The sequence below is a fragment of the Amblyraja radiata genome, chromosome 1 (genome assembly GCF_010909765.2).
Source record: "Amblyraja radiata isolate CabotCenter1 chromosome 1, sAmbRad1.1.pri, whole genome shotgun sequence".
Classification (NCBI taxonomy): domain Eukaryota; kingdom Metazoa; phylum Chordata; class Chondrichthyes; order Rajiformes; family Rajidae; genus Amblyraja; species Amblyraja radiata.
Window position 1 is genome coordinate 72,966,547 of NC_045956.1, and position 27,469 is coordinate 72,994,015.

The window sequence follows — 27,469 nt, forward strand, 5'->3', positions numbered from 1 at the left end:
TATCCAAGTCACCTTGCAGCCTCCTAGCATCCTCCACACAGCTAACACTGCCCCCCAGCTTCGTGTCATCCGCAAACTTGGAGATGTTGCATTCAATTCCCTCGTCCAAATCATTAATATGTATCGTAAATAGCTGGGGTCCCAGCACTGAGCCTTGCGGTACCCCACTAGTCACTGCCTGCCATTGTGAAAAGGACCCGTTTACTCTTACTCTTTGCTTCCTGTCTGCCAGCCAGTTCTCTATCCACATCAATACTGAACCCCCAATACCGTGTGCTAATCAACCCTTACCTATCCAAATGCCTGTATAACTTATCCCTCAGAATACTCTCTAGTAACTTTCCAACTACAGGTGTTAAGCTCACCGGCCTATAGTTCCCTGCAGCCCTTCTTGAAAAGAGGCACAACATTTGCCACCCTCCAGTCTTCTGGCACCTCTCCTGTATTGAAGGACAACTCGTGAATTTCAACCAGGGCTCCTGCAATTTCCTTTGGTTTTCCAATGTCCTCGGATATATTTGATCAGTCCCCAGAGATTTGTCTATCGTCATACACGATATTATCTTCAGTATATTATAGCAGGATCTTAATCGTCCGGGTAAGTTGGAGGAGCAAGGGCAAATAGTGTACAATTCAGCTAAATGAGGTCTTGCATTTTTGGAGGTAAAACTAGGGCAGGACTTATGCAGTGAATAGTAGGGCCCTGGGGTGATTTGTTGAACCTAGCGAATTAAGAGCGCACATACATGATTTCTTGAAAGTGGTATTACTGATGGATAAGTGGTGAAAAAGGAATTCAGCATGCTGGTCATCATCAATCAGGGCAACCTGATATGGGAAAGACATTCAGGTTGAAAGATTGAAAAGATGATGTATGAGAATGTTACCTGGACTCTAGAGCCTCAGTGAAAGGGCGAAGTTTAGCAGGCTTTATTCATTGGAGCACAGGAGACTGAGGGGTGACTTGTAAAGGTGTATACAATCATGAAGGGCATAAATAAGGTGAATAGCCACAGTCTCCATGGAAGGAGAGTCAAAACTTAGAGGATATAGGTATAAGGAATGAGAAGAAAGATTTAAAAAGGACTTGAGAGGCAACTGCTGAACACAAGAGAATGGTCCATTTGTGGAACATACTGCTAGAGAAAGTGGTTGAGGCAAGTACAATAACAATATTTAAAAGCTATTTGGACAGGTACCTGGATAGGAAAGATTTGGAGGGATATGGGTGAAATGCAGGCTAATGGGATTAGATTTGATGGGCTTGGTTTGGATGGGTTTGGCCCAAAGGCCAGTCTTCATATTCTATGAATCTGCATTTTCTAAAAAAGCTTTTAAATAAACACGAATAATTGCTCATCTGGTGTGAGGACAATGGTGTTTTGTTATACAATCATTTTGTAGCGGCATCAAACGTGGTGAATAAGACCAGACGTCAGGGACCGCCACAGGACCCCCCCCAAGTACCAGAGGCATGAAACGGACAGGAGGGCGTACATGGCGGCCAAGAGGTGCAGGGGATGGAGTAGCCAGAGAGGGAAATACCCTAGACTGAGGGCACCCTCGCTTACGGAGCCACGCTACCAGCACTGGCCGATCAATGTCAATATGCGCTGGCTTCAGCCACGCAACCGAAACAGTCTCATGCCGACCCCCCCATGTCCAGGACGAATGTAGATGAGCCATGCTCTAGGACATGGAAGGAACCCTCGTACGGCCGCTGGAGGGGTGTCCAATGAGCATCCCTGCGCAGGAAGGCGAACTGGCAGCCCTCCAGAGCAGAGGGAACATGCGGACGGTGGGTGGCGACCTGTGGGTGGCGTTGTTGCCGGTGGTCAGGCTGCAGGGACGGCATTCGGCTGGAAGGTGGCACTGTGGACGGCGATCAGGGAAGGTCGAACTTCTCTTCCGGCCAGCCGTGGCGGCCATTTTTGTAGTCGGGGGGGCCGCTTGTTTCAGTAGACCGCGGCGGCCAATTTGCCGGCCGGCTGAAGCGGCCTTAACCAGCGATTCAAGACCCCGCTGCTAGGCTAGACAGGCAGCCAGCGCCCAGGGATCTTCTGGGTCCGCGCCGGTGAGGAGCAGAAGGGCGTCTTCGGCAGTCGCTCCAGGTAAGCCTGCCCTATCGGGTGGTAGGCCCTGGGCAGCGGCCGGCGGGTAAATGGGCAGGCCCACTCTCTCCCCACTCCCATGGCCGTCGGGCGTGCGTCGGTGATGCTGGGGGCAGGAGGCTGCTACACTCGCAGCTCCTGCAGCAGCTGGTGGGGCAGCGGCGGCTGGTGGAAGAGCGCCGGCTGGTGGGGAAGCGACGGCAGCCGCAGCTTCTCAGCTACGGTGAGCAGCAGCTGGTGGGGAAGCGGCGGCAGCCACAACCTCTCCGCTCCGCTGTTCGGCTCCGGGCAGGTCAAGCGGGAGAGCTTGGCAGCAGTCACACAAGGACTGTCACTGGACCGCGCCCCTTGACCTGGGCGGCCTGCGGCATACCTTAGGATAGGGCCGGGTTGGCGGCAGCGTCGTTCTGCTGGGCTGGGCAGTCGGCTGCAGACATCAGGTTTCCCGAGGCTGCGTGCGTCGGGAGAGATCCAAATTTCAATTTGGATAGTCGGGGTCACCAATGTAGCGGCACCAAACGTGGTGAATAAGGCCAGACGTCAGGCAGGTTCAAACAGTAGTCTTTAATCACACAGCGAGAGCACACACCCCAAGGGACCTCGGGAAGCCCCATGGCAGACCAACGCCCGTGTTTGTCAATAGCCGAGCGGGATGATCCAAGGAGTGGCCTAACCCCCAGGGACCGCCACAATTTAATGCATACAGTTTGTTCAATGATTGCAGGAATAAATTGTTTTATTATTCCCTGGTTATATCAGGTGTCAGAAAACCATATCAGCAAAAAAATGGAGAACATAAGATATTTTCCTTGTAATACATGTACTCAAGATGTTAATGGTAATTCTTGTCAAGTCTATCTACCCTCCAGGACCCTAAAAATTATGTACAATTATCACAGAGAATTTAAATATGTGAATTGTGGAACTGCAAGATTTTCAAATGTTGTCTATGGCTTGAGTGTTTAAAACAGATTGTACGAGGTGGAGTTGCACCAACATAACTGGCCAGAAGAACTTGAGATATTTAGCCTGTCAATCAGGCCTGGAGACTGCATTGCAGCAATGATGAGGATTGATTTCTGCACTTGGAATTTGCTGATGAAATCACCCTACCTTCATTGAAGGTCATTTTCTACTGCTTGTGTTCATCTTGAGTAAGATCAGTACTGCAGTGCATTGTTGTAATAGCCTATAAGTCTCAATGGCTGTAAGTCTCAGCATGCCTCATTGTTTTTCAAGATGATATCAATTGCTATTGTTAAACTCTAGACTTTTCCCTTGTCTATACCAGAAAATCTGTTCACATCTGTTCACATAATTCTCATCAGGAAACTTCAAACTATTAGTAGGCCATTCAGCTTCTTAAAACTCATCCGTCTCTCAACACAGCTGACTTGTACCCATATATCTTATTACCTTCAGTTAACAAAAGGTCATTCAATCTGACATTAAATTTTAATGATCTGGCATCAATTGTTGTTTGCTTGCATTTCTTAACAACCGAAATGCATTCCTTTAGTTGTTTATGGGTTGACACAGTCCAGACACAATTAAATGAGTCAAGATTCTTTATGCAGATATGACTGTGGTGTTGTTGATGGTGAGTGGGGGAGGGGAGGGGGAACTCTCTTAAAGTCTACAATCAATTCCACTGTCTTAAGAGCATTGAACTTCAGGTTGTTGCGATGGTACCAGGACGCCAGCTGTGTCACTTCCTGTCTGTAGGCGAATTCCTCCCCGTCCTGGATCAGACCAATCAGGGTTGTGTCGTCCACAAACTTGAGAAGCTTGACAGAGGAGTCTGTGGAGGTGCAGTCATTGGTGTAGAGAGATTAAAAATAAGTTCTTAAAAATAGCGGAGTCAGGGGATATGGGGAGAAGGCAGGAACGGGGTACTGATTGGGGATGATCAGCCATGATCACATTGAATGGCGGTGCTGGCTCGAAGGGCCAAATGGCCTATTCCTGCACCTATTGTCTATTGTCTATTAAAGGATAGGGGAGAATACGCAGCCTTGCGGTGCTCCTACGCTGAGGGTCCACGGGTCCGAGATGTGCTGTCCCAGCCTCACATGCTGCTACCTGTCTGTCAGGAAGTTGGTGATCCACTGACAGAGGGGTTCAGGCACAATCAACTGGGAACATTTGGTGTGTTATATCTCTGGCACAATGGTGTTGAATACAGAGCTAAAATCCTTAATCAAAAAAAATTATTCAATTATTAAAAATAATATTTACACTACAATAAAACAAGCCAGAACCCACCACCATAATACAATACAAACATGTATCCATAATAAACTACTATACAACTATGATACAATCCTTATTGAGGATACATTCAACACCCTGCGGAGCCCAGCGGTCCCGGAACTCCCTCAGGGTGCCTGCAGACAGGGCGTATTCCCTTTCTAATCCCACCCGGGCACGGACGTAACCCCGGAAAAGGGGCAGGCAGCTGGCTCGGGTAGAGCCCTCCACCGTCTGGCGCCGTGACTCGCGGATGGCCAGCTTGGCCAGGCCCAGGAGCAACCCAACCAGGACATCTTCAGCCCTACCCTCTCCCCTACGCACAGGGTGTCCAAAGATGAGGATGGTGGGTGAGAAATGCAGCCAGAAGGCAAGGAGCAGCCCCTTTAGATATTCAAACAGTGGCTGCAGCCTCACGCACTTCATGTACACGTGGTACACAGACTCTTCCAGCCCGCAAAAGTGGCAGGCGGCTGGCGAGTCTGTGAACCGCGATAGAAACAGGTTGCAGGGAACGCCTCGGTGCAATACCCTCCACCCCAGGTCCCCAATGTAGAGGGGGAGAATCCCTGCGTAGAGGGACCCCCACCGGGGGCCCCCCTCGCGACCGGAAGGCAACACCGACCGCCACTTGGTGTCCGGACGGTGGACCAGGGCGAGGAAGTGCAGGGTGTGGAGGAGGAGCCTGTACAGGACACGCCTCCCTGCGTCTCGGAGGGAGACGAAGGGTGTCGAGGAAAGGCGGCTCAAATTGTGTGGGACCGGCTCCCGGGATGGATTACGGCGCCTGGGTCCGATGAGTACTTCCGGCTGAGCGGGGGCTTGCTCAACCACAAGTACTCCACACGTTTGAGCCCCCCGGTCACCCGATGGGGCGGGACAAGGACCGGCTGCTCTCACGCCCGGGCCGTCACCCTCCGCCGGCGGAGGTGGGGCCCGGTCAACGGCAACCAGGTTCCAGACTCTCAACAAGTCCCTGTAGAAACCAGGCATCCCCATCAGGACCGCACGGCTGACCCCCACCATTGGGATCCGCGTACCTCCTTGAAGGCAGCGGCTCCGTTGGAAAAAGTGCATTGCCAGCACGTGCCACCTGGGAGGATGCCCTGAGTACAGGTATCTCTGCAAGGTCCTGAGGCGGAGAGCCACCAACTTGGTTCGAATGCACACCAGCGACTGACCGCCCTCCTCGATCGGGAGACTCAGGACCGCTGCAGAGACCCAGTGCTTTCCGTTGCCCCAGAAGAAGTCCGCCAACTTCTTCTGGATGATCCCAGCAAAGGTGGCTGATGGGACCAATGTGGTCAATCTGTACCAGAGCATGGAGGCCACGAGTTGGTTAATGACCAACACCCTGCCCCGGTAGGAAAGCACTCTGAGGAGACCCGCCCAGCGCTCCAGCCGGGTGACAACTTTCACCTCCAGCTCCTGCCAGTTCGCCAGCCAGGTCTCCGCACCGGGACTCAGGTAGAGGAGGTGTGTGGTACTCCACGTGAAATACCTCATCTCCTCCGGGAGGGAGTCCACCTGCCAGGGACCCACCAAGAGTCCAGAACATTTCCCCCAGTTGATCCTGGCAGAGGAGGCGGCCGAGAAGACTCGTTGGCACTCACGCATCCTCTGCAGGTCGACGGGGTCGGTGACCATGAGGAGCACGTCATCGGCGTAGACCGAGAGGACCACCTCCATGTCCGGCTCGCATAGAACCATGCCCGTCAACTTCCTCCGAAGCAGACTAAGGAATGGCTCCACGCAGATGGCGTACAGTTGGCCAGACATGGGGCATCCCTGACGTACTCCTCTGTGGAAGGGAATGGGGGCCGTCAAGGATCCATTGACTTTCACGAGGCACTCTGCGGTGGCGTATAAAAGTCGGATCCGAGACACAAAGTGCGGTCCGAACCCAAACGCCCGCAGAGTCCTCAACAGGTACTCGTGATCCACCCTGTCAAAAGCCTTCTCCTGGTCGAGGGAGAGAAAGGCAGTGGGTACACCGGTCTCCTGAGCCAGGTAGACCAGGTCCCGGACCAGATGGATATTGTCCTGGATGGACCGGCCTGGGACCGTGTAAGACTGGTCAGGGTGGATCACTTGCATAGGTCCCCTGGCGGTCTTGGTGCTGGAGGATGAAGTGCAGGCCTAGGTTGACAGCGTCATCCACTGATTTATTTGCCCGATATGCAAACTGCAGGTTCAGCAGGCGGTTTGTGATATTTTTCAGGTGGGCCAGCACCAGTCTTTCAATGGTCTTCATAACTGCAGAGGTCAGTGCGACAGGCCTGTAGTCATTAAGACCAGTAATCCTTGACTTTTTGGGTACAGGAACAATAGTGGAGGCTTTGAAATAGGCAGAGACAGTGCAGGTTTGCGGGGACCGATTGAAAATGTCTGTGTAGACTGGTGCCAGTTGTTCGGCACAGAGCTTCAGGATAGAGGGGGAAACATTGTCCAGTCCTGAAGATTTCCGGCTTTTCTGCCCAACATCAGTCTGCCCACTTCTTCATCACTAACAATAACAATTGAGAAGGTGGAAAAGCTATTCAGCAGAGAGAAAAGCCGGAAATCTTTGCAGACTGGAGTCCACTTCACACCCACTTACAGCCTGACTCCAGTCTGCAAAGATATGTCTATTTTGTTTATGTTGACCGTTGAGCAGTTACTGTTGAGCTTCTGCTGTTGGAATAACTGAAGTCATGCACAGTGATTAAGATCCAAAGACTTTATTAGCGTTACTGCATAGGTAACTTCATCTTAGCACATAACTCAAAAGTGAGGGAGAAAGGGCAGAGAAGCTTTCTGTTAAACTAGTGGGCGTAGCTACAAAGTATGACATAACATGAGTGACACTGATCTACATCCTCACTCTTAAAGAATAAAATGTCAGTACAAAACCATTGACTAAATAAGGCATGCATAGCAGTTGATAATAAGCTGGAGGAAAGTCAAACATAGCCCGGGTACTTCACGGTGGGCTTGCAAGCACGACCAGCACATGTGCGATAAAGACCATCTCCGTTTTTCCCCACCGGGGATAGAGCCGGTGGCTTCACAGGTGACGGAGATTGAACCAGCAAGCCCGGTGATGAAACGGGGACTGTGGCACAGGCAGAGGCGGCGTCGCCACTGGCAAAGCAGCCGTTCCAGAAGTGGGTTGTTGTGCTGGTGTAGACGGATCAATGCCTCTGGACACTGATGGAAGTACACTTGTACAGTCTGGATAATACGGAGGTGGAGCTGGCTCATTCACAGGCAGGATATGTTGTCTGTTACACCTGTAGGTGCCGCCATCGGCACTGATCAGATATGAGTGTGGCTCAGAAGCAGTTCCAGAAATAACACCGATACGGTCATGGCCTTTGTCAGTTTGCAAATGGTGGTTAATGGTGGCAGCGGCCTACTTGTTTTGTCATACCACTGTTTTTGAATGTCACGCTTTTGTTGTTACCTGGACTGGACCTCTGATGGTGGAACCACCTGTGGGATCAATGCCTGATCCGCCACAGGCACCGTGGCTTGGGTCTGCCTCGACAATAAACGTTGAGCAGGTGATCCCAAAATGGTGGTCGCGGGAGATGTTGCATAAGTTGAGTAGATCCAGGAACACGTCGGAATTAGCTCTGTAAGAATGTTCCATGAGCTGTTTGGCACTCTTGACAGCCCGCTCAGCTAGCCCATTCGATGGTGGATATTCAAGGCTGCTGGTGATGTGGCGAAAGCCCCAGCCTGCAGCAAACTCCTTAAAATGTTGTCTGGTAAATTGATTGCCGTTATCAGATAACAGTATGCACGGAGCTCCGTGGTCTGCAAAATGGCGAGCAAGCTTCGAAACTACCCCGCGAGAAGTGGGGCTGCTAAGAAAATCAGTCAAACCATCCAGAATACGAATCGACAAGTACCAGGTACTGCTTGCCATGCCATTCAAATATGTTGGTTGCCACTGTAGACCACGGGAGGGTAGGAGCCGGATGTGAAAGAAGTGGTTGCTTTTGTTGATGAGGTGCCAGGCTGTTACACACTGCACAGGACGTCACATTCTCGGTGATGTATTCGGACATACCAGGCCAGTAAAACATGTTTCTTGCCCGTAGGATGGTGGCTTCAGCGCCTGGGTACCCGGCATGGACAGCATCAAAATACTTGCTGTGCAGCGAAGCAGGGAGCACAGCCTTGTGTCCTTTTACAATAATGCCATCCTGCAGCACTAGCTCATCATGGACGGCAAAAAAAGGCCGAACTGGCAGCGGAACGTTGTAGTGTTTGTCTGGCCAGCTGCGCTTAATGACGAAGGCGAGCGACTGTAAAGTACTGTCAGCAGCAGTGGCCTCCACACAGGACGAGGGAATAAAAGACAATCATTACGGTAAAATCATCCGCCGGCGAGGACGGAACCTCACAGGTCTTCCGGGGTGCACGAGAGAGAGTGTCAGTCAGGTGCATATCCTTACGACGTTTGCAGGTCGGAACAATGTCATATTTTTGACGTTGCAGCAGCATCCGCTGTAGGTGCCCTGGAGAGGCATAAATCGGTTTGTTAAAGATGCTGATCAGAGGTTGGTGGTCAGTTTCATTCATTACCGCATGTCCGATAAAGTCGTTATATTTCTTGCAGGCGAAACCAACCGCCAGCAGCTGTTTCTCAATTTGGGCATATCGTTGTTCTGTGTCAGTCATAGTGTGCGAGGCATAGGCAACAGGTTGATCGCCGCTACTGTCATTTTGAAGCTGTGTTGTGAAGCGTCACAAGTCAGTGTGACCGGTCGTTTGGGATCGAAATAAGCGAGAGTAGGAGCACAAGGAATCTGCTGCTTAAGAGTGTCGAACGCCCTCTGCTGTTGCTCGTGCCAGGTCCAAGCAGTGTCTTTGTGTGTAAGCTGGTGCAACGGGGCTGATATTTCACTGAAGTCCGGAATAAATTTGCTCAAGTAGTTAACCATGCCAAGGAATCTCTGCATACCGAGCACGTCTGTGGGTGCTCATTGATGGCACTGTTTTTCTCCGGATCAGTTTTTAGACCGTCCTGAGTGAACACATGGCTTGTGTTTTTCACCTCACTTACCCTGAATTTGCATTTTTGAGGGTTTAGCTTGAGGTTAATGGCCTTGGCGCGATCCAAGACCTTTGTCAGATTAGCATCATGTTCTTCGACAGTTCGTCCAGCAACGAGGATGTCATCCACTACAATGGAACATGGGTAACCTGCAAACAACTGCTCCATAGCTTGTTGAAATACTTCACTAGCAGAGCTTATGCCAAAAGGCATGCAAAGAAATCTGTAACGCCCGAACGGTGTGCTGAAGGTGGTTAACTTGGAGGAGCTGTGTTCCAGCAGAATCTGCCAGAATGAACACTTGGCATCTAGAACAGTGAATACAGTTGCCTCAGCCATCTGCGCTGCAATCTCGTCCTCAGTGCGCATGGGATAGTGAGGTTGTTTAATGGCTGTGTTTAATGGCTGTGATACCAATCCGTATTTGGTCCTTATTCTTCTTCGTTGCCACAACCATGGTGAAAACCCAATCCGAGGGGTCAGCGACGAGAGCAATCACACCTAGAGACACCATTCTGTTGAGTTCACTTTGAACATGGTCCCGCATAGCATGGGGAATCTTGTGAGCTGGACGGACAACTGGAATTACCTCGGGGTTAATGGTAATTATGTACTTTACAGGCAGCCTGCCCAGCTTGTCGTCAAACAAAGCTTTGTATTGTGTCAGGATTTGTTGGCTAAAGTCACAGGTCGTAGTCAGATGACAAACAGAAGGGCTGAAAGAGACAAGTCCCAGGTCTTGACATGTGTCGGCACCCAGCAGAGACGGCACATCCTCACGAACGACATAGAAACTCAGGTTGTGGACACGTGAGTTAAGACAGCAGCGTAGCTCGAGTTGGCCGATAGGGTGCACTGGACCTCCTGCAAATGGGAGAAGGGAGGCAGCCGTAGGAGTGACAGTCTTTTTTGTAACTTTTTCCAACACAACTAGACAGATCATGTTGCTCCTGGCCCCTGTGTCAACTTTCAAATAAAAGTTCTTGCCATTACATAATACACAATACACAATTCAATTTATTTGTCACTTGAACCTCATAGAGGCTCAAATGAAATGTTGTTTCTGCAGTCATACACACATGGAAAAAAAAGACCCAAGACACAACACAATTTACACAGACATCCATCACAGCGCATCTCCTCCTCGCTGTGATGGAAGGCAAAAAAACTTATCTCTCCCCTGCACTCCCCATTCCCCTCCCGATGTCAGAGTCAAAGACCCCGGCGTGCGATGGCAATTGTCCCGCGGCCATTAAAGCCACGCCGGGCGATGCAAGGCCACGCTCCGGGTCTTGTTGTTGGAGCCCCCGGCGGGCTCTAGCAAAGTCCCAAAGCCGTTGAAGCCGCACCGGGCGATGATTTAAGGCCCCGCTCCAGGCACTCCTCGACCCCGCGACTCGGGCGGGTGAAGTCGCCGTTGCAGAATTCTCGAACAGCGGTCTCCCACCAGGGACCCGCCGGGCTCCCGATATTACTGTCTGCCAGACCTGCGGTTGGAGCCTCCGAATCTCCGGGGGTCGGGTCACAGCAGCGCGCCACCACCGCTCCACCCGCTCCAGACTCGGCCAGCTCCATGATGGTGAGTAGCTCCGCAGCTCCGCGACTGGAGCCCCAGGACGTTCCTGCTGGAGGCCGCTCCACGTTGCAGCCCCAACGACAACGGAGACCCGACAGGGAAAAGGTCGGGTTCTCCGTGCAGGGGAAAGATTTTAAAAGTTTCCCCCGCCCCCCCCCCCCACACACACACACACACACACACATACCCCATCAAAAAAATAATAAAAACTACATTAAAACGGGACAAAAAATAACAAAAAGACAAACGGACTGCAGAGGCCGCTGCGACGTGAGTCGCGCCGCCCACCGGAACGAGCAAAGCGACCTTGGGGTCTAGTTGTTTGTGCATTAAATCAGACAAGGAATGCACATCAAAGTCAAAACCTTCGCTAGTAGCCTGCAAATCCGTAGGAGCTGGTTGAGAGCATTCCGAGAGCAAGTTCTCGTGGCCAAGTGAATGAACAGATTGCCTTGTTTGAAATCTGATGCTACGCGAAAGACAGCATCTGAAGAAGTGATTCCGTTTGTTACAAAACCGACATAACTTTCCATATGCAGGGCAACGGTCATGAGCAGCAGCATGCGAACCGCCACAGTTATAATTGTTTATTAGTCTCACGATAGAGTAGTCGGGCACTTGAGGAGAACGGCAATAGATTTGATAAGACATGCCGACAACATTAATTTCACGACCAGCAGAGTGCCCTAAAACATTTGTATGAGCATCAGCCATTTCAGAAATGCGACAGCGGTTTTCAGCAGTCTCTACAGTAAGCTCAGCATCCTGCAGTAACTCGTTGCGTAATTTATCATTGCAGTCACGGATTAGGCTATCACATATATCCCTGAAATTGCATCGATTGGCTATGTGCTTCAACGCACTGACATACATCTCCACAGGTTCACCCTGTCTCTAGCTTTGGGAAAAGAACAAATGCCTCTCCATGACCAAGTTCATACGTAACTCACATAACTGTCGGAATTTGCGTAGTAGGCAGTCAGGGTCTCGGATAGACTCAGCGGGAGCGATCTGGACACCAGCCGGGTCAAATCTAACCGGTTCATAATGAAATCTTTTGGCACATCGAGCAGCTTCTGTGCCTGCTAGATTAAGAAGAATGTAGGGTGAGCCGCTTCAATGTGAATTGAGAAGTCTTCTTCAAATGCGTGCCACTGTTCTGCGAGGTCCTCGTCAAACACCAGGATCTCAGGTTTTCTGAGAGCAGAAGCCATAGTAATATATAGCAGAGAAAACAACAAACTAAAATAAAAGCAAGATAATTAAGCAAGGAGTGATACCGTAAACTCTGACACTATGTTGAGCTTCTGCAGTTGGAATAACTTAAGTCATGCACAGTGATTAAGATCCAAAGACTTTATTCATGTTACAGCATAGGTAACTTCATCTTAGCACATAACTCAAAATTGAGGGAGAAAGGGCAGAGAAGCTTTCTGTTAAACTAGTGGGCGTAGCTACAAAGTATGACTCATAACATGAGTGACACTGATCTACAGTTACAAGGCAGTTAGCTCATCTTTGATAGGAAAATGTCACGTTCTTTGAAATTTAGCTAAAAGTTAGAAGCAGCAACGCATTTCAAAGGTGGAATCTTGCTTGATAACCGTCCGAATTATTTAAGCCATATTTAACTATGTAAAGATGCTGTATAACTGACAAATAATATTGATGGAGTGGAGGAAAAAAAATAATGGTTTGAATTCAGTTTGAATAAATGTGATTTGCTATATTTTTAAAATGTGCATTAGTTGTACTCTTTAATTGCAATACCTCTGTTTGGTGAGGCTGTTTTTCAAGAAATTGAATTTTAGGTTCTGTCTAAAAGGGTATAACATTTATCACTGCAAACTTGCTGACCACAAATTCTGAAGTGAAGCAACACTTGCCAATGACATTAACAAAATGAGTTCAAGGATGCAATGATATCCACGCTGAAGATTTCGCATTTTCCAATGTTTCCTGCTGCAGGGTGTTTTTTTAGTTGGATTCTTAATACCCCCTGACGATGTCAGGGTGGCTGAGCAGTCCATTTTATTAAACAATTCCCAAATCAAATGTGTAAGCAGGACGTTGATTTGGATTAATGCTTGAAGTATTAAAATGTAATGGAAACAAACTTATCAAGCAGAGGCTGAAATATTGTTTGTTTAACTGTAAAATCTCTTATTTAAAAATATTATGAAGAAAATAGGATACTTAATCATAAAATCCCATTTTATTTTTAAGCACCATTTTGTTTGCTGAGTTTGTAACTACAGGGACAAAGACCTATCATTTATTTATTTGCCTCAGTACTCCACAATTTGAGATTTGTAATGGAAAAAATCACATGTGGTTAAAGTGCACATTGTCAGATTTTATTAAATGGTATTTTTATACATTTTGGTTTCACCAAATAGAAATTACAGCTGTGTTTATACATAGTCACCCCCATATCAGGGCACCATAATGTTTGGGACACATGGCTTCACGGTGTTTGTAATTGCTCAGGTGTGTTTAATTGCCTCCTTAATGCAGATACATAGGAGCTCTTAACACCTAGTCTTTCCTTCAGTCTTTCCATCACCTTTGGAAACTTTTATTGCTGTTTATCAACATGAGGACCAAAGTTGTACCAATGAAAGTCAGAGAAGCCATTATGAGACTGAGAAACAAAACTGTTTGAGACATCAGTCAAGCCTTACACTTACCAAAATCAACTGTTTGGAACATCATTAAGAAGAAAGAGAGCACTGGTGAGCTTACTAATCGCAAAGGGACTGGCAGGCCAAGGAAGACATCCACAACTGATGATAGAAGAATTCTCTCTATAATAAAGACAAAATCTCAAACACCTGTCCGACAGATCAGAAACACTCTTCAGGAATTGGGTGTGGATTTGTCAATGATCACTGTCTGCAGATTTCATGAACAGAAATACAGAGGCTGCACAGCAAGATGCAAAGCACTGGTTAGCTGCAAAAATAGGATGGCCAAGTTACAGTTTGCCAATAAGAACTTAAAACAGCAACCACAGTTCTGGAAATAGGTCTTGTGGGCAGATCTCAACGAAGATGAACATATCAGAGTGATGGCAAGAGGAAATAAGGAACTGCCCAAGATCCAAAGGATACTACCTCATCTGTGAAACATGGTGATGGGGGTGTTATGGCCTGGGCATGTATAAGGGCTCGAAATTAGCGGTTGCCCGGGTACCATTGGCGACCTAAAGTGCCGCCGGGCAACCTAAATGCCATTTTGCCCAGCTTGGCAAGCAACCGGGACAACTGGCGTTCAACTCTCAGCGGGACCCCCCCTCTCTCTCTCTCTCTCTCTCTCTCTCTCTCTCTCTCTCTCTGACACTATACGTCTTCGCCCGCCATCCGTGTCCGCTCTCTGCTCTCCGTTCTCCGCCGGCACGGCCGTCCGCATTACACATGCGCACTGCACATCCTCCCCCTGCACATGCACAACCACAGCCAGCACATCATTGGCCGTGGTTGTGCGCATGTGCCGCCCTGCGTCGGCGTCGGCTACTTTCTCCCTCCCTTTGCATTGTGGGAGATCTGGTCGCCATTGCTGTCCGGTCGCCGCCTCGCCGCGACCGCTGAAAACCAACGCAGAATCACTCCCAGGAGCAGGAGTAACTCCCTGGAGTACCTCTTGCTTCTTGGTTTCCTGGTCCTCCAAAAATATTCCAAATGGAATTTAAACAGGAGTAGACCCACCACCACCAAACTTCAAACTCTGAAAAATAACAGCCTATTGCATTTTATCTGTTTATTTATTGTGTGTATATATATGGTCTATGGTATATAGACACACTGAACTTTTATCTCCTGTTCTGTATTATGTTTACATATTCTGTTGTGCGGCAGCAAGCAAGAATTTCAATGTCCTATCTGGGATACATGACAATAAAACTCTCTTGACTCTTGACTTGGACTAAAGCAAAAATAGGTTCTTGGGAAATAAGAGCTACCTTAAATTTAGTTGCGTCTGGTTGGGTAACAATGGTAGGGTGAAGACTATTCCATGCTTTAATTGTGCGGGGGAATACCATGGTGCAGCCAGCATCTCTGGATAGAAGAAATTGGGTGAAGTTTCGGGTAGAGACCCTTCTTTAGATTTCCTTTGGTTTTAATGTTTTTAGTTTAATTTAAAGATACAGCGTGGAAACAGGCCCTTCGGCCCACCGATTCCACGCTGACCACCGATCACCCGTACACTAATTCTATCCTACACATTAGCGATGTAAGCCAAGAGTGTTTTATTCTCTCACATCCCAGTTAGAACAATGAAATCCTTACTTGCTGCACCTTTGGAATGTGGAAGGAAACAAGAGCACCAAGTGAAACCCATGTGATCAAAGGGGAAAGGAGCAAACTCCATACAGACAGCACCCATATTCAGGACCAATTCCGTGTCTCTGGCAATCTTAGGCAGCAACTTTATGGCCAATGTACTGCCCCCTAGTCTTGAACTGAATTAAAACATACAGTAGCTGCAAAGGGCGACATAGCGTCACTTTGAGATTTAAGATTGAAAATGGATAGTTTATTTTTGTTTAGTAACCAAAGTTATCAACGTATAATTTTTTGTGTGTGGAAAATAAAATATAGTGGCACAGCTGGTGTGGACTTGCTGCCTCACACGCCAGAGATCTGTGTTCGTTCCTGTCCTCGGGCACTGTCTGTGTTGAATTTGCACATTCTCCCTGCAAGCGTGTGGGTTTCTTCACCCATCCCAAAGACGCATTGGCTTTGTAGGTTAACTTGTCTCTGTAAAATTGCCCCTAATGTGTAGGGAGTGGGTGAGGAAAGTGGGATAACAGAACTTGTGTGAATGGGTAGACAAAAATGCTGGATAAACTTAGCGAGTGAGGCAGCATCAATGGAGTGAAGGAAATGGGTGATGTTTCGTGTCGAGACCCTTCTTCAGACTGATGTGAGGGTTGGGGGGGAGGGGGGGCGGGACAAATAAAGGAAGAGGCGGAGACAGTGGGCTGAAGGAGAGCTGGGAAGTGGAGGAGAAAGCAGTGACTACCTGAAATTGGAGGTCAATGTTCATACGGCTGGGGTGTAAACTACCCAAGCGAAATATGAGGTGCTGTTCCTTCAATTTGCGGTGGGCCTCACTCTGGCCGTGAAGGAGGCCCAGGATAGAAGGTTGGTTTCGGATTGGGAGGGGGAGCTGAAGTGCTGAGCCACCGGGAGATCAAGTTGGTTATTGCAAACTGAGTGGAGTTGTGCAAAGCGATCGTCAAGCCTGCACTTGGTCTCACCGAGGTTGATCATATACACTGAATAATCCAACCAGATTTTTGTTTGGAAGTGGAAAGAAATAATAGAAATTGCATTCATTGTAACATGTGTAATTTTGCTGCATGTCATTGTGGTATATATCATGTCTTGATTGGTGAATATGTTTAGTTTGTGACTTTATTTGAAGCAGAAATAATATGTGAATGCTTCATTGACCATAATTCCGACTGGTAACTACGCACTTCGTCCGAGTACATTATCGCACGTGTCATGCAAGCCATCTTAAATGACCACCTAAACTGTCATTTGGCAACCTAAAAAGCTGCCGAGGTTGCCCGCCTGACAACAGAGAAAAAAAGTTAAGTGAGAGCCCTGAATTGTATGGCTGCTGAAGTTACTGGCTCACTTATCTTCATTGATGATACAAATGCTGATGGTAGTAGCATAATTAATTCTGAAGTGTACAGACACATCCTTTCCGCTCAAGTTCAAACAAATGCCACAAAACTAATTGGCCAGCGATTCATTCTACCGCAAGACATTGACCCCAAACATACTTCTAAAGCAACAAAGGTGTTTTTCATAGCTAAAAAATGGTAAATTCTTGAGTGGCCAAGTCAATCACCTGATCTGAACCCAATTGAGCAAGCCTTTTATATGCTGAAGAGAAAACTGAAGGGGACAACCCCCCGAAACAAGCATAAGCTAAAGATAGCTGCAATACAGGCCTAGCAGAGCATCACCAGAGAAGACACCCAGCAGCTGGTGATGTCCATGAATTGCTGACTTCAAGCAGTCATTGCATGCAAAGGACATGCAACAAAATACTAAAAATGACTACTTTCATTTACATGACATTGCTGTTTACCAAACATTATGTTGCCCTGAAATGGGGGGACTATGTATAAACACTGCTGTAATTTTCACATGGTGAAACCAAAATGTATAAAAATGGCCTTTATTAAAATCTGACAATGTGCACTTTAACCACATGTGATTTTTACTATTACAAATCTCAAATTGTGTAATACAGAGGCAATTAAATAAATGATGGGTCTTTATGCCAAACATTATTGAGGGCACTGTATGTCTTAGTACACTAACAAAAGCTCACGTGGACCATGCACCTCGTTCAGACCTTGAGTAATATTGAGTAAGATTAAAGGTTATCAGAGTTTTGTTTTGTTTTTTTTAATATAATTTTATTTATTAGAAGTAAAGTACATTACAATAATATAAGCCAAATATAACATTACATTTATTGTACCACTTCATTTTTTAAGCTTTAAAAAGAGAAAAAAGTAAAGAAAGTGAGAAAGAATCATGATTGTGTGAAAAAGTGATCAAAAAGAAAAACCCATTACGCAAAGAGTTAGAGAGAAAAGTTAAGAAATAGGCCATAGAAAAGAAATAGGAGAAAAAGAAATAAAAGCTCTATTATGAAGACCGAGCAGAAAGGGATATACCAACTTCGTATTTTTCATCCCCCCCTTACCAGATCCTGAAACCATTTCTTTTCAGAGTACTGTTGCACCTTATACTTGTAGTAAGTCGATAAATGCGGACCACGTCTTTTGGAAATGATCTGATTTGCCTGCAAGAAGGAGTCTCATATCTTCCAGGTGTAATGTTTCGAACATATTTGAAATCCACATATTTATTGTTGGTATCATATTTATTGTTCCAAAATTTAAGTATAAGCTTTTTTTCCCGTTATTAACCCATAATTAAATAGATTCTTTTGAAACACAGTTAGTTCAGGGCTGCCTTCCATTGTTCCAAAAATAATCAATTCTGCTTTTGGTATCAATTTTATTTTAAATAATTTTGTGAAGATTTCAAAAATTTCAGTCCAAAATTTTTGAATTTTTATACAAAAAACAAATGAGTGTGCTATAGTAGCTTCTTGGGATAGACATTTATCACAAACTAGACTAAGTGGGACCCGTTGGGTCCCATGTTCACACGGGAGGGCTGGTCCCCCGACGCACTATTCCACTTCTCCAATTCCAATATTGGGGGGGGGGGGGGGGTTTCGGGAGCGCTGGTATGGGTGTTGTTGGCTGCAGGGACTACTGGTCTCTAGAGGGCTAGTATGGACATTGTGGGTCAAATGGATTCTTGGGGTGGCAGCTCAGTCCCTCAAGCCTGATGTGCTGGCAGCTCACTCACGGCTGGTGGGCTGGCAGTTGACTCATGGCTATTCCCTCCATTTCAAGCAGAGTGCAAGGCCACCAAATTCAAATCCATTTTCGTACCATTTCAAGCAGGGTGCAAGGCCACCAAATTCAACTGCAGTTTCTTACCTCTTCGAGCAGGGTACAAGGCCACCAAATTCAAGTGCAGTTTCATACCATTCAAGGAGGGTGCAAGGCCACCAAATTCAAATGCAATTTCATACCATTTAATGCAGGGTGCAACGACACCACATTAAAATGCAGTTTCATACCATTTCATGCAGTGTGCAAGGCCACCACATTCAAATGCAGTTTCATACCATTTCAAGCAAGGTGAAACCACCATAAAACACCACACTCACAGTTCAGTAGACATTCAGTGTGTTCAGTTGATTCACAGCTCAGACAGAGTTGTGACCTCTCCCTCCCCCATCATGCAGAGACTGAGCCACACCCACACTTCCGGATTTATAATCCCTCCCCCTTCCATCGGAAAAGGTGTGGCCTTCATGACGTGATTGACAGGAGAGAGATTCTCAACATTTTTTAAACACTAATAACACTTTTATTTTTCATTGATGGGAAGAATCCTCTGCACCTGATCAGCGGAGGGGGACTGAGTAAGATGGGCCAAAATCACAGCCGTAAGTGGTAGCGTTTTACCTAAAATCAATATATAATCAATATACCTAAAACCAAAACAGGAAGTTGTCAAGTTTAGACAAACAACCCTTTGCAGTGCCTTTTCACTTCAACCCAAAACCCGCCCAAACAACCTTTTGCAGTGCCTTTTCACTTCAACCCAAACAACCATTTGCAGTGCATTTTCACTTCAACACAAACAACCATTTGCAGTGCATTTTTACTTCAATCCAACCCCCCCCCAAACAACCATTTGCAGTGCATTTTCACTTCAACCCAACCCCCCCCAAACAACCCTTTACCGTGCCTTTTCACTTCAACCCCCCCCCCCCCCCAAACAACCCTTTGCAGTGCCCTTTCACTTCAACCCAAAACCCCCCCAAATAACCCTTTGCAGTGCATTTACACTTCAACAAATACCCCCCCCCAAACATCTATTTGCAGTGTATTTCACTTCAACCCCCCCCCCCCAAACAACCATTTGCAGTGCATTTTCACCAACCCAACCCCCCCCCCCCCCCAACAACCATTTGCAGTGCATTTTCACTTCAACCCAAACAACCATTTGCAGTGCATTTTTACTTCAACCCAAACAACCATTTACAGTGAATTCTTACTTCAAACCAACCATATTTTAATTTTCAAACCACATTAAGGACACTCACAGTTGAGTAGACATGTGTTCAGTGTTATTCAGAGTTCAGAGAGACGTGACCCTCTGGCTTCCTCCATCTTGCAGAGACTGAGTGAGGCACACCACTTCCTGGTTTCATAGCCCCTCCCCCTCCCTCCAGCAGGGGCAGCAGAGAGAATGGTGATTTTTTTAAAACATTAGTATCTCTCTGATTTTTCATCGATGGGAAAAATCCTTTGGTCCAGGAATGCGGAGGAGGGCTCTGAGCGAGGTGACCAAAAATGACGGACGTAGGTGGCGGCGTTCTCTCCGAAATCGCAGCACAGTGAAACAAAAGCGGTCAAGATCAGACTTAGTAAGATAGATAGATAGATAGATAGATAGATAGATAGGTAGGTAGGTAGGTAGATAGATAGATAGATAGATAGATAGATAGATAGATAGATAGATAGATAGATAGATAGATAGATAGATAGATAGATAGATAGATAGATAGATAGATGAGACGTTAGGAAAAAGTTTACTTATTTTAGTATTTGAGTAATATAATCTATGTAAGATTTTAAATTGAATTAGTGTGTCTTACGTTAATCGAGCATTTATGCACATATAGCAAATGTTTATCCCACCTCTCTTTCGAAATTTTTATAGCTAGTTCTTGTTCCCAGTCTCTTTTAATTCCATCGGATGATGGTATTTCTATATTTAGAATTATGTTATACAAGTATGATATTAAATTAGCTGATTCGGCCTTTGTATTCATTGCTTCGTCCAGTAAGTCTGGTGGCAAATTATAATAATCTGGTGTATATTTTTTCAAATAGTCACATATATGAAAATATTTAAAATAATGATATTTCTCAAATTATATTTTAATTGTAATTGTTGGAATCATAATAATTTTTCATAAACAGTTTCATACATGTCTCCGAGTGTTTTAATTCCTATTCTTTCCCATTGTGTAATTGATTTATCTATAATAGAAGGTTTAAACAATGGGTTATTAACTATTGGAGATAAAAGAGATAGATTTCTTCATTTTAGGGTATGTTTTATTTGTTTCCAAGTACTAATTGTACTGTGTATAATTGGATTGTTATTGTATTTTGTGTTATTCAGGTTCATTGGTGAGAGGAGGATCGCTCCTATATTAAAAGGGGAGTAGTCCTCTCTCTCCATTACAATCCAATCCACCTGCTGGGCAGAGTTGTCCAGCAGGTGAATCATATTTTTGTTCTTTACTGCCCAGTAATAGTACATAAAGTTAGGAAGTGCTAAACCACCAAATTATTTTGGTTTACTCAAGTGTGTTCTTTGTATTCTATGGGATTTATAGTCCCATATAAAATTTGTAATGTCTGAGTCCAGTTTTAAAAAAAACTTTTTTGGTAGGTATATTGGAATTGACTGGAATAGGTATAGAATTTGTGATAGAAAAATCATTTTTATAGCATTTATTCGACCTATTAAAGACATCGGAAGCGTTTTCCAGAATTTGATTAAAGCTTTTAATTTCTTAAGTAGGGGGCTATAATTTGCATTAAACATAACTTGATATTTTCTAGTGATTTCAATTCCCAAATATTTAAAATTTTCTGTAGCTATTTTAAAAGGGAATTTTAAGAGGTGTGTTGAGTCTCTGGGCTTTATCGACATAATTTCACTTTTATTCCAATTTATTCTGTATCCTGAAAAAGATCCAAAATCCTCTATTAGGTTTAATATGTTTGGTATACTAATTTGGGGTTTTGTGATGTACAATAGTACATCATCTGCGTATAAAGATATTTTATTATTTGAATATTTTATATTATAACCATGGATGTTCGGATGTGTTCTGATTTTTTCAGCTAAAGGTTCAATTACAAGAACAAATAGCAGCGGTGATAGTGAGCATCCTTGTCTATTGCCCCTTGATAATTGAAATTTCGTAGACAATATATTGTTGGTTAATATTCTAGCAGTAGGCTTATTATATAATAGTTTTATCCATGAGATGAAATTCTCTCCCATTTGAAATTTTTGCAATACTTTAACAAGGTAGTCCCATACCACTTGATCGAATGCTTTTTCTGCGTCCAATGAGATAATTGATAAGTCTTGTTCTTCAGTTTTATGTGAATGCATTATATTGAGCAGACGTCTCAGATTATTACATGATTGTCTCTTGGGTATGAACCCCGTTTGATCCGCATTTATTAATTTACTAACATATCTACTTAGTCTTCTAGCTAATGTTTTCGCTAGTATTTTTTGATCTGTATTTAACAGTGCAACGGCTCTGTATGATCCGTGTTCTTCTATATCTTTATCTTTTTTATGTATTAATGTAATCGTTGATTCAGCTAGTGTTTCTGGTAAAATTTGTTCTTTAAAAGCAAATGTATACATTTTATGTAAATGTGGTGTAATTATGTCATAAAAACTTTTATAAAATTCATTTCTGAATCCGTCTGGTCCTGGGGTTTTTCCATTCTTTAATGAGTTTATTGTTTCTTCTATTTCCTTGATTGAAATTTGTGCTCCCAATTCATCTTGTTCCTTCAACTCTAGTTTTGGAAGATTACAATTACCCAAGAACTCTGTACCTTTATTATTGTCTGTTAACGTTTTAGATGTATACAAATTCTGATCAAATTGAGCAAATCTTTTATTGATATCATTAGGTAATGTTAACAATTCCCCTCTATCTGATTTAATCTTTAAAATCGTGTGTTCTTTTTCCCGCTTTTTTGGCATGCCAAATGTGTGTGCGGTTTATCCCGGAATTCAAAATGTTCTTGTTTTGTAATTTGGAATAGTCTTATAACTTTTGCTGATAGTAATTTATTTTATTTAAATTTCAATATTGATATTTTATCATGTTTATTCATAGTTGGGTCTTTAGCGTTATCTATATCCAATTGTCTGATTTGTTCTTCTAACTGTCTTTGTTCGTTCTTATTCTTTTTATTTTGAAAAGCTTGATATGAAATTATAACTCCTCTAATAAATGCTTTGAAAGATTCCCATTATAAAGTGGGCAAAATATCTGGTGTGTCATTAGTCTCGAAAAAAAAGTTCATTTGTTGTTTTAAATAGATACTCACTTGTGGGTCGTTTAAAATTTGAGGATTAAACCTCCAGAACGATTTATTGTTAGACATTCCCTCCAGTTTTAAAAAGAAAGTTAGTGGGGAATGGTCTGAAATAATGTTGTTGTGATATTTTGGGTTCATAGTATAGGGGATTAATTTTGTATTCACTAGGAAATAATCTATACGTGAGTATGTTTTGTGTACCATTGAATAAAACGAGTATTCCCTTCCAGCCGGATTCGCGATCCTCCAAACATCTGTTATATTTGTATTTTTAATGTATGTATTTAAGAGTTCACTCGTTTTGGATTTCAGTGTTAAAGGTTATAGAAAGCAAAGGATAATATTCAATTGATAGGAAACCTTGAGACCCTGACTATTATTGCAGCATAAATCTCTTGAGAGATGTTGAAGCTTTATTTAGGTGCGATAATTTTGATACAGTCCTACTTGATGTGATGACAAACAATGCAATGTGTGGCTTTAGAATTTACCAGAGAAGACACCCAGCAGCTGGTGATGTCCATGAATTGCAGACTTCAAGCAGTCATTGCATGCAAAGGATATGCAACAAAATAGGTTTGATATTGAAGATTGTTTAAATTATGAAAGGATGGCATTGAGTGCAGAGAAATGGTCTAATTCTACTTTGACTCAATTGAGGGAGCACGGTTATAAAGGTCAGGGTAGTTGATTTTGAAAAACAGTCAACTACTTGCCTGATGACTATTTCTTGGGCTTACCTCTTGTATTGAGTTGAGGCAAAAAATACAGTTCATAGTTTAATACAATTGTGGATGTATGGACTTGAAGGTTTGGAAATACGGCGAAGAAGTATACATTTTTTGTCACATGATGATAAATATCAACATGTTGTCCAAATGTCTTATAATTTCTCTGTATTTCTATTCCCTTTTGTGCCTGAAAATCTCACTGTTACAAATGGGTGAAATGTTTTACTGTTCTATTATCCTTATGTTTCCTTAAGCCTCTGTACTACAGTTTCTATTCCAATCTATTTTTGTTATGAATATTAGTTTTTTAGATTGATAACTTTCTTTATGACATTATGCTTTTAACAACTTTGTTATGAGGAAGACTTTACTGCAAAGTAGAAATTTGTAAAATCATTTTTGCAAGATTTTTTATTTTGTGAAATTTGGCCTACTTCAATTCAATTATTGATGTCATGATGTTTTGTTTTACAGATGGAAGAACTGGTGGATTCGAGGGATCTTGTCACTTGCCATGATTTCATTTTTCTTTCTCATCATCTACTTGGGACCCATTGTACTCATGCTTGTGGTTAGTAAATAATTTTAGAACTGTTAATTTTCTTTATTAGAAATTTTAAATACTTTTAAATTGAAAAAGTATTTGACTTGAATGGTAAAGAAACTGCAGATACTATAATCTGAAATAAAAACATAAAATACACAGGTAGCGTGTCAGGCACTGAATGTGGAGAGGAAAACAGTTAATGAATCAGATTATGAATTCGCATTTGGACGTATTGAAGGTCCATAAATCTGAGATATGCATTCCCCATATTATCAAAATGGGGATATAGTGCAAAGCATTGCCCTGGGTCCAAGTGCATGATTAACAGAAGCTTATTTTCAGTTATATCAAGAAAGTAAAACCAGAAAATGCTGTAAACACTTGGTACGTAAGTTAACAACTGTGGATAGAGAAAAATTGTTGTTGTTTCACATACATTTCATCAGAACTGACAAGTTTGAGGAACAACACTTTACTTTCTGTTCAGACACATAGTAGCCGCCCAAATTTTAGTATTGAATTCTTCAAGGTAGACTAGATTTTTCTGATTACTCTTTTATTTGCTGGCTTTCCCTTCTCAGCAACATGATTTTCTTGTGACTTGCAGAGGGGTTCATTTGAGTACCCACATAAAGAATTCCTCAGGTTTTGGTGCTGCACTCTGATAGCCAGTTAAATATAATGACATTGGATCTTTTGAGCCCATGATTGAGCTAAGAATCTTAGATTTGAAACCTTCCGGAATTGGCTAGCATTGTTTGGAACTTGAATGGGTATTATTTCTTTGTGGGATATAGAAACTTTAGTCACAGTACACTTATGTAAGGGTCCTCAATGAAACAATTTGAGCAGAATAAATTGTGTTGGCTGAAAAATTCTCATGAGCCCAGCTGCTCGTGAAATTCTCCTTCTAATGGATGGGATTTATATAGCGCCTTTCTAATACTCAAGGCGCTTTACATCGCATTATTCATTCACTCCTCAGTCACACTCGGTGGTGGTAAGCTACTTCTGTAGCCACAGCTGCCCTGGGGCAGACTGACGGAAGCGTGGCTGCCAATCTGCGCCTACGGCCCCTCTGACCACCACCAATCACTCACACACATTCACACACAGGCAAAGGTGGGTGAAGTGTCTTGCCCAAGGACACAACGACAGTATGCACTCCAAGCGGGATTCGAACCGGCCACCTTCCGGTCGCCAGCCGAACACTTAGCCCATTGTGCCATCTGTCGTCCCAAAGTTGACGAACAAGTTGTTTGAGTTGAGACTCTTTTTGAGTTACTGCAGTATAGATGACCAAGCAATGTTGTTTCCCTCAGCAGAGGCTGGTTAACCATGATGCAAGCTTTGTGCAAACGTGTTACTTTTTTCAGTTCAGGACCTAGGAAGACTGGTAGGTCTTCCTAGTTCCTGAAAACACCAATGAGCCAATCAAAATGCCTGGTCAGCGAAGAAGATTGCCTACGGCTTCCCTCGACTGCCTGTAAGTAAATAGTGACCCCACTCCACTGCACTACGTGTGAAAAAGACCCATGCCGACCGAATTTTACTCGCGGAAAATATTTCAATATCCTGACAATTTTTCCGCAACCTAGCTGAGGCCGCGAGTAGGCGGGAACTTCACTCGAGCATGCAGGAGAGTTCCAACGACCTCATAGGACCTCCTTGGACCTCGTGTCAACCATGCTGTGAGTTTGAGTCCAGGGCAAACGCGTCTAAACTCGCAGATTAGGTCGCCCAAGTGGGACAGGCCCTTAAAGGGGCTGTACCAGTTGGGCGACCTATTGGCGAGTTTAGAAGAGTTTAGGAGAGTTTGAAAAGATGTCATGTTGAAGACCATCTTCGACTATGTAGAAGACCTCCTTCGACTATGTTGAAGACTAGCTTCGATTAGCTACAACTAACTTCGGGAAAATTGGACACCGAATAGTGGAGAGTGAATACGACCTATTTCGACCTCCCTTCGACTATGATGAAGACTATCTATGACTATCGTCGATTACCTTCGACTACACTCGATTACCTACGACTAACATGCCAACCTACTACGACCTTCTACGACCTACTACGACTAAACCTACGAGTAAAAATGTATTGATTTTTTCCATGGCAACCTTTTTTTAACTCGTGGGCATTTTGAAAAATACGCCGCGACCTAGCTGAGGCCTCGAGTACACGGGGACTACTCTTGATTACTCTCGAGCATGAAGGGGAGTTACAAAGACCTACGACCTCGTGTCGACCATGCTGTAAGTACGAGTCGAGGGCAGGGGTGGAAGATTGCAACCTTCATGTGGTCCGCCCTGTTTCGACTAATGCAATCAACTCGACGTGCACAAACGGAAGATCAAATAATAATAATAATAATGGATGGGATTTATATAGCGCCTTTCTAATACTCAAGGCGCTTTACATCGCATTATTCATACATTCCTCAGTCACACTCGGTGGTGGTAAGCTACTTCTGTAGCCACAGCTGCCCTGGGGCAGACTGACGGAAACGTGGCTGCCAATCTGCGCCTACGGCCCCTCCGACCACCACCAATCACTCACACACATTCACACACAGGCAAAGGTGGGTGAAGTGTCTTGCCCAAGGACACAACGACAGTATGCACTCCAAGCGGGATTCGAACCGGCTACCTTCCGGTCGCCAGCCGAACACTTAGCCCATTGTGCCATCTGTCGTCCCGACAGATAGAACAAGTTGTCTTACAACTTTAGGCTGTGCATGCCACACAAAAGAAGTAGTCGAGGGAAAACTTGCCAGAACACCCGTTTAATGTGTCTGCACAATACTAATGTAGGTAGGGTGACCAGTCATTTTACCTCACCAACTCCTTGCACCTAACTTATATCATGAGGTTAGAATGTTCAGAGAGGATCTTCAGTGAGGTGCGGATTGTCCTCCATTTTATCCACCGATTCCTTTTTCCCCTACACTGGCCTCTACCACAGTTTCCTCCTCCTCCCATGCCTTATCATTGTAGCCATTGGAATCTCATCGTGGACTCTCGTGGCATTTTTCTAGTAGGCTGCATTTTGGTGACCCATTGCTTTTTGGTGATCCATTGACAATTGTAATGCTAGCTTTAGTTGCTAGGCTATGTAAAGGGGTGAGAGGCGAAGCAAAAATATTGCCCTTATCCCATAGAATTTAAGATCCTATTGCAGATCAGCAGCTGAAATATAACCAGCAACGCAGTTTGCCAAGACTATAGATTGATTGCACGGTGGGTCAAAAGGTCAAAGTGTGTGACCCACGGAGTCTCTCAAGCGTACTGCAGGACAGGCAAGCCTCCGGCATACACTCGTCACACACGCAACCCATACGTTCTTACCAAGAAAAGACCATCAAAATGGTCAGTTTGTGTGCTGTTAAAAACACCATGCCCATGCAATTTCAGCGGACATTTGGAAAGCGTGTG

At 44.6% G+C, this 27,469-nt stretch overlaps 1 protein-coding gene across 1 annotated transcript in view; it reads left to right on the plus strand.

The window, feature by feature from the left end:
• The window catches only part of cds1 (CDP-diacylglycerol synthase 1), a 157,511-nt gene that overhangs the window by 69,536 nt on the left and 60,506 nt on the right, over positions 1-27,469 (plus strand). The window contains exon 3 of the mRNA XM_033024092.1: positions 23,966-24,062. Coding sequence (XP_032879983.1) covers positions 23,966-24,062 — 97 coding nt within the window. The remainder of the gene's footprint in view (positions 1-23,965; positions 24,063-27,469) is intronic.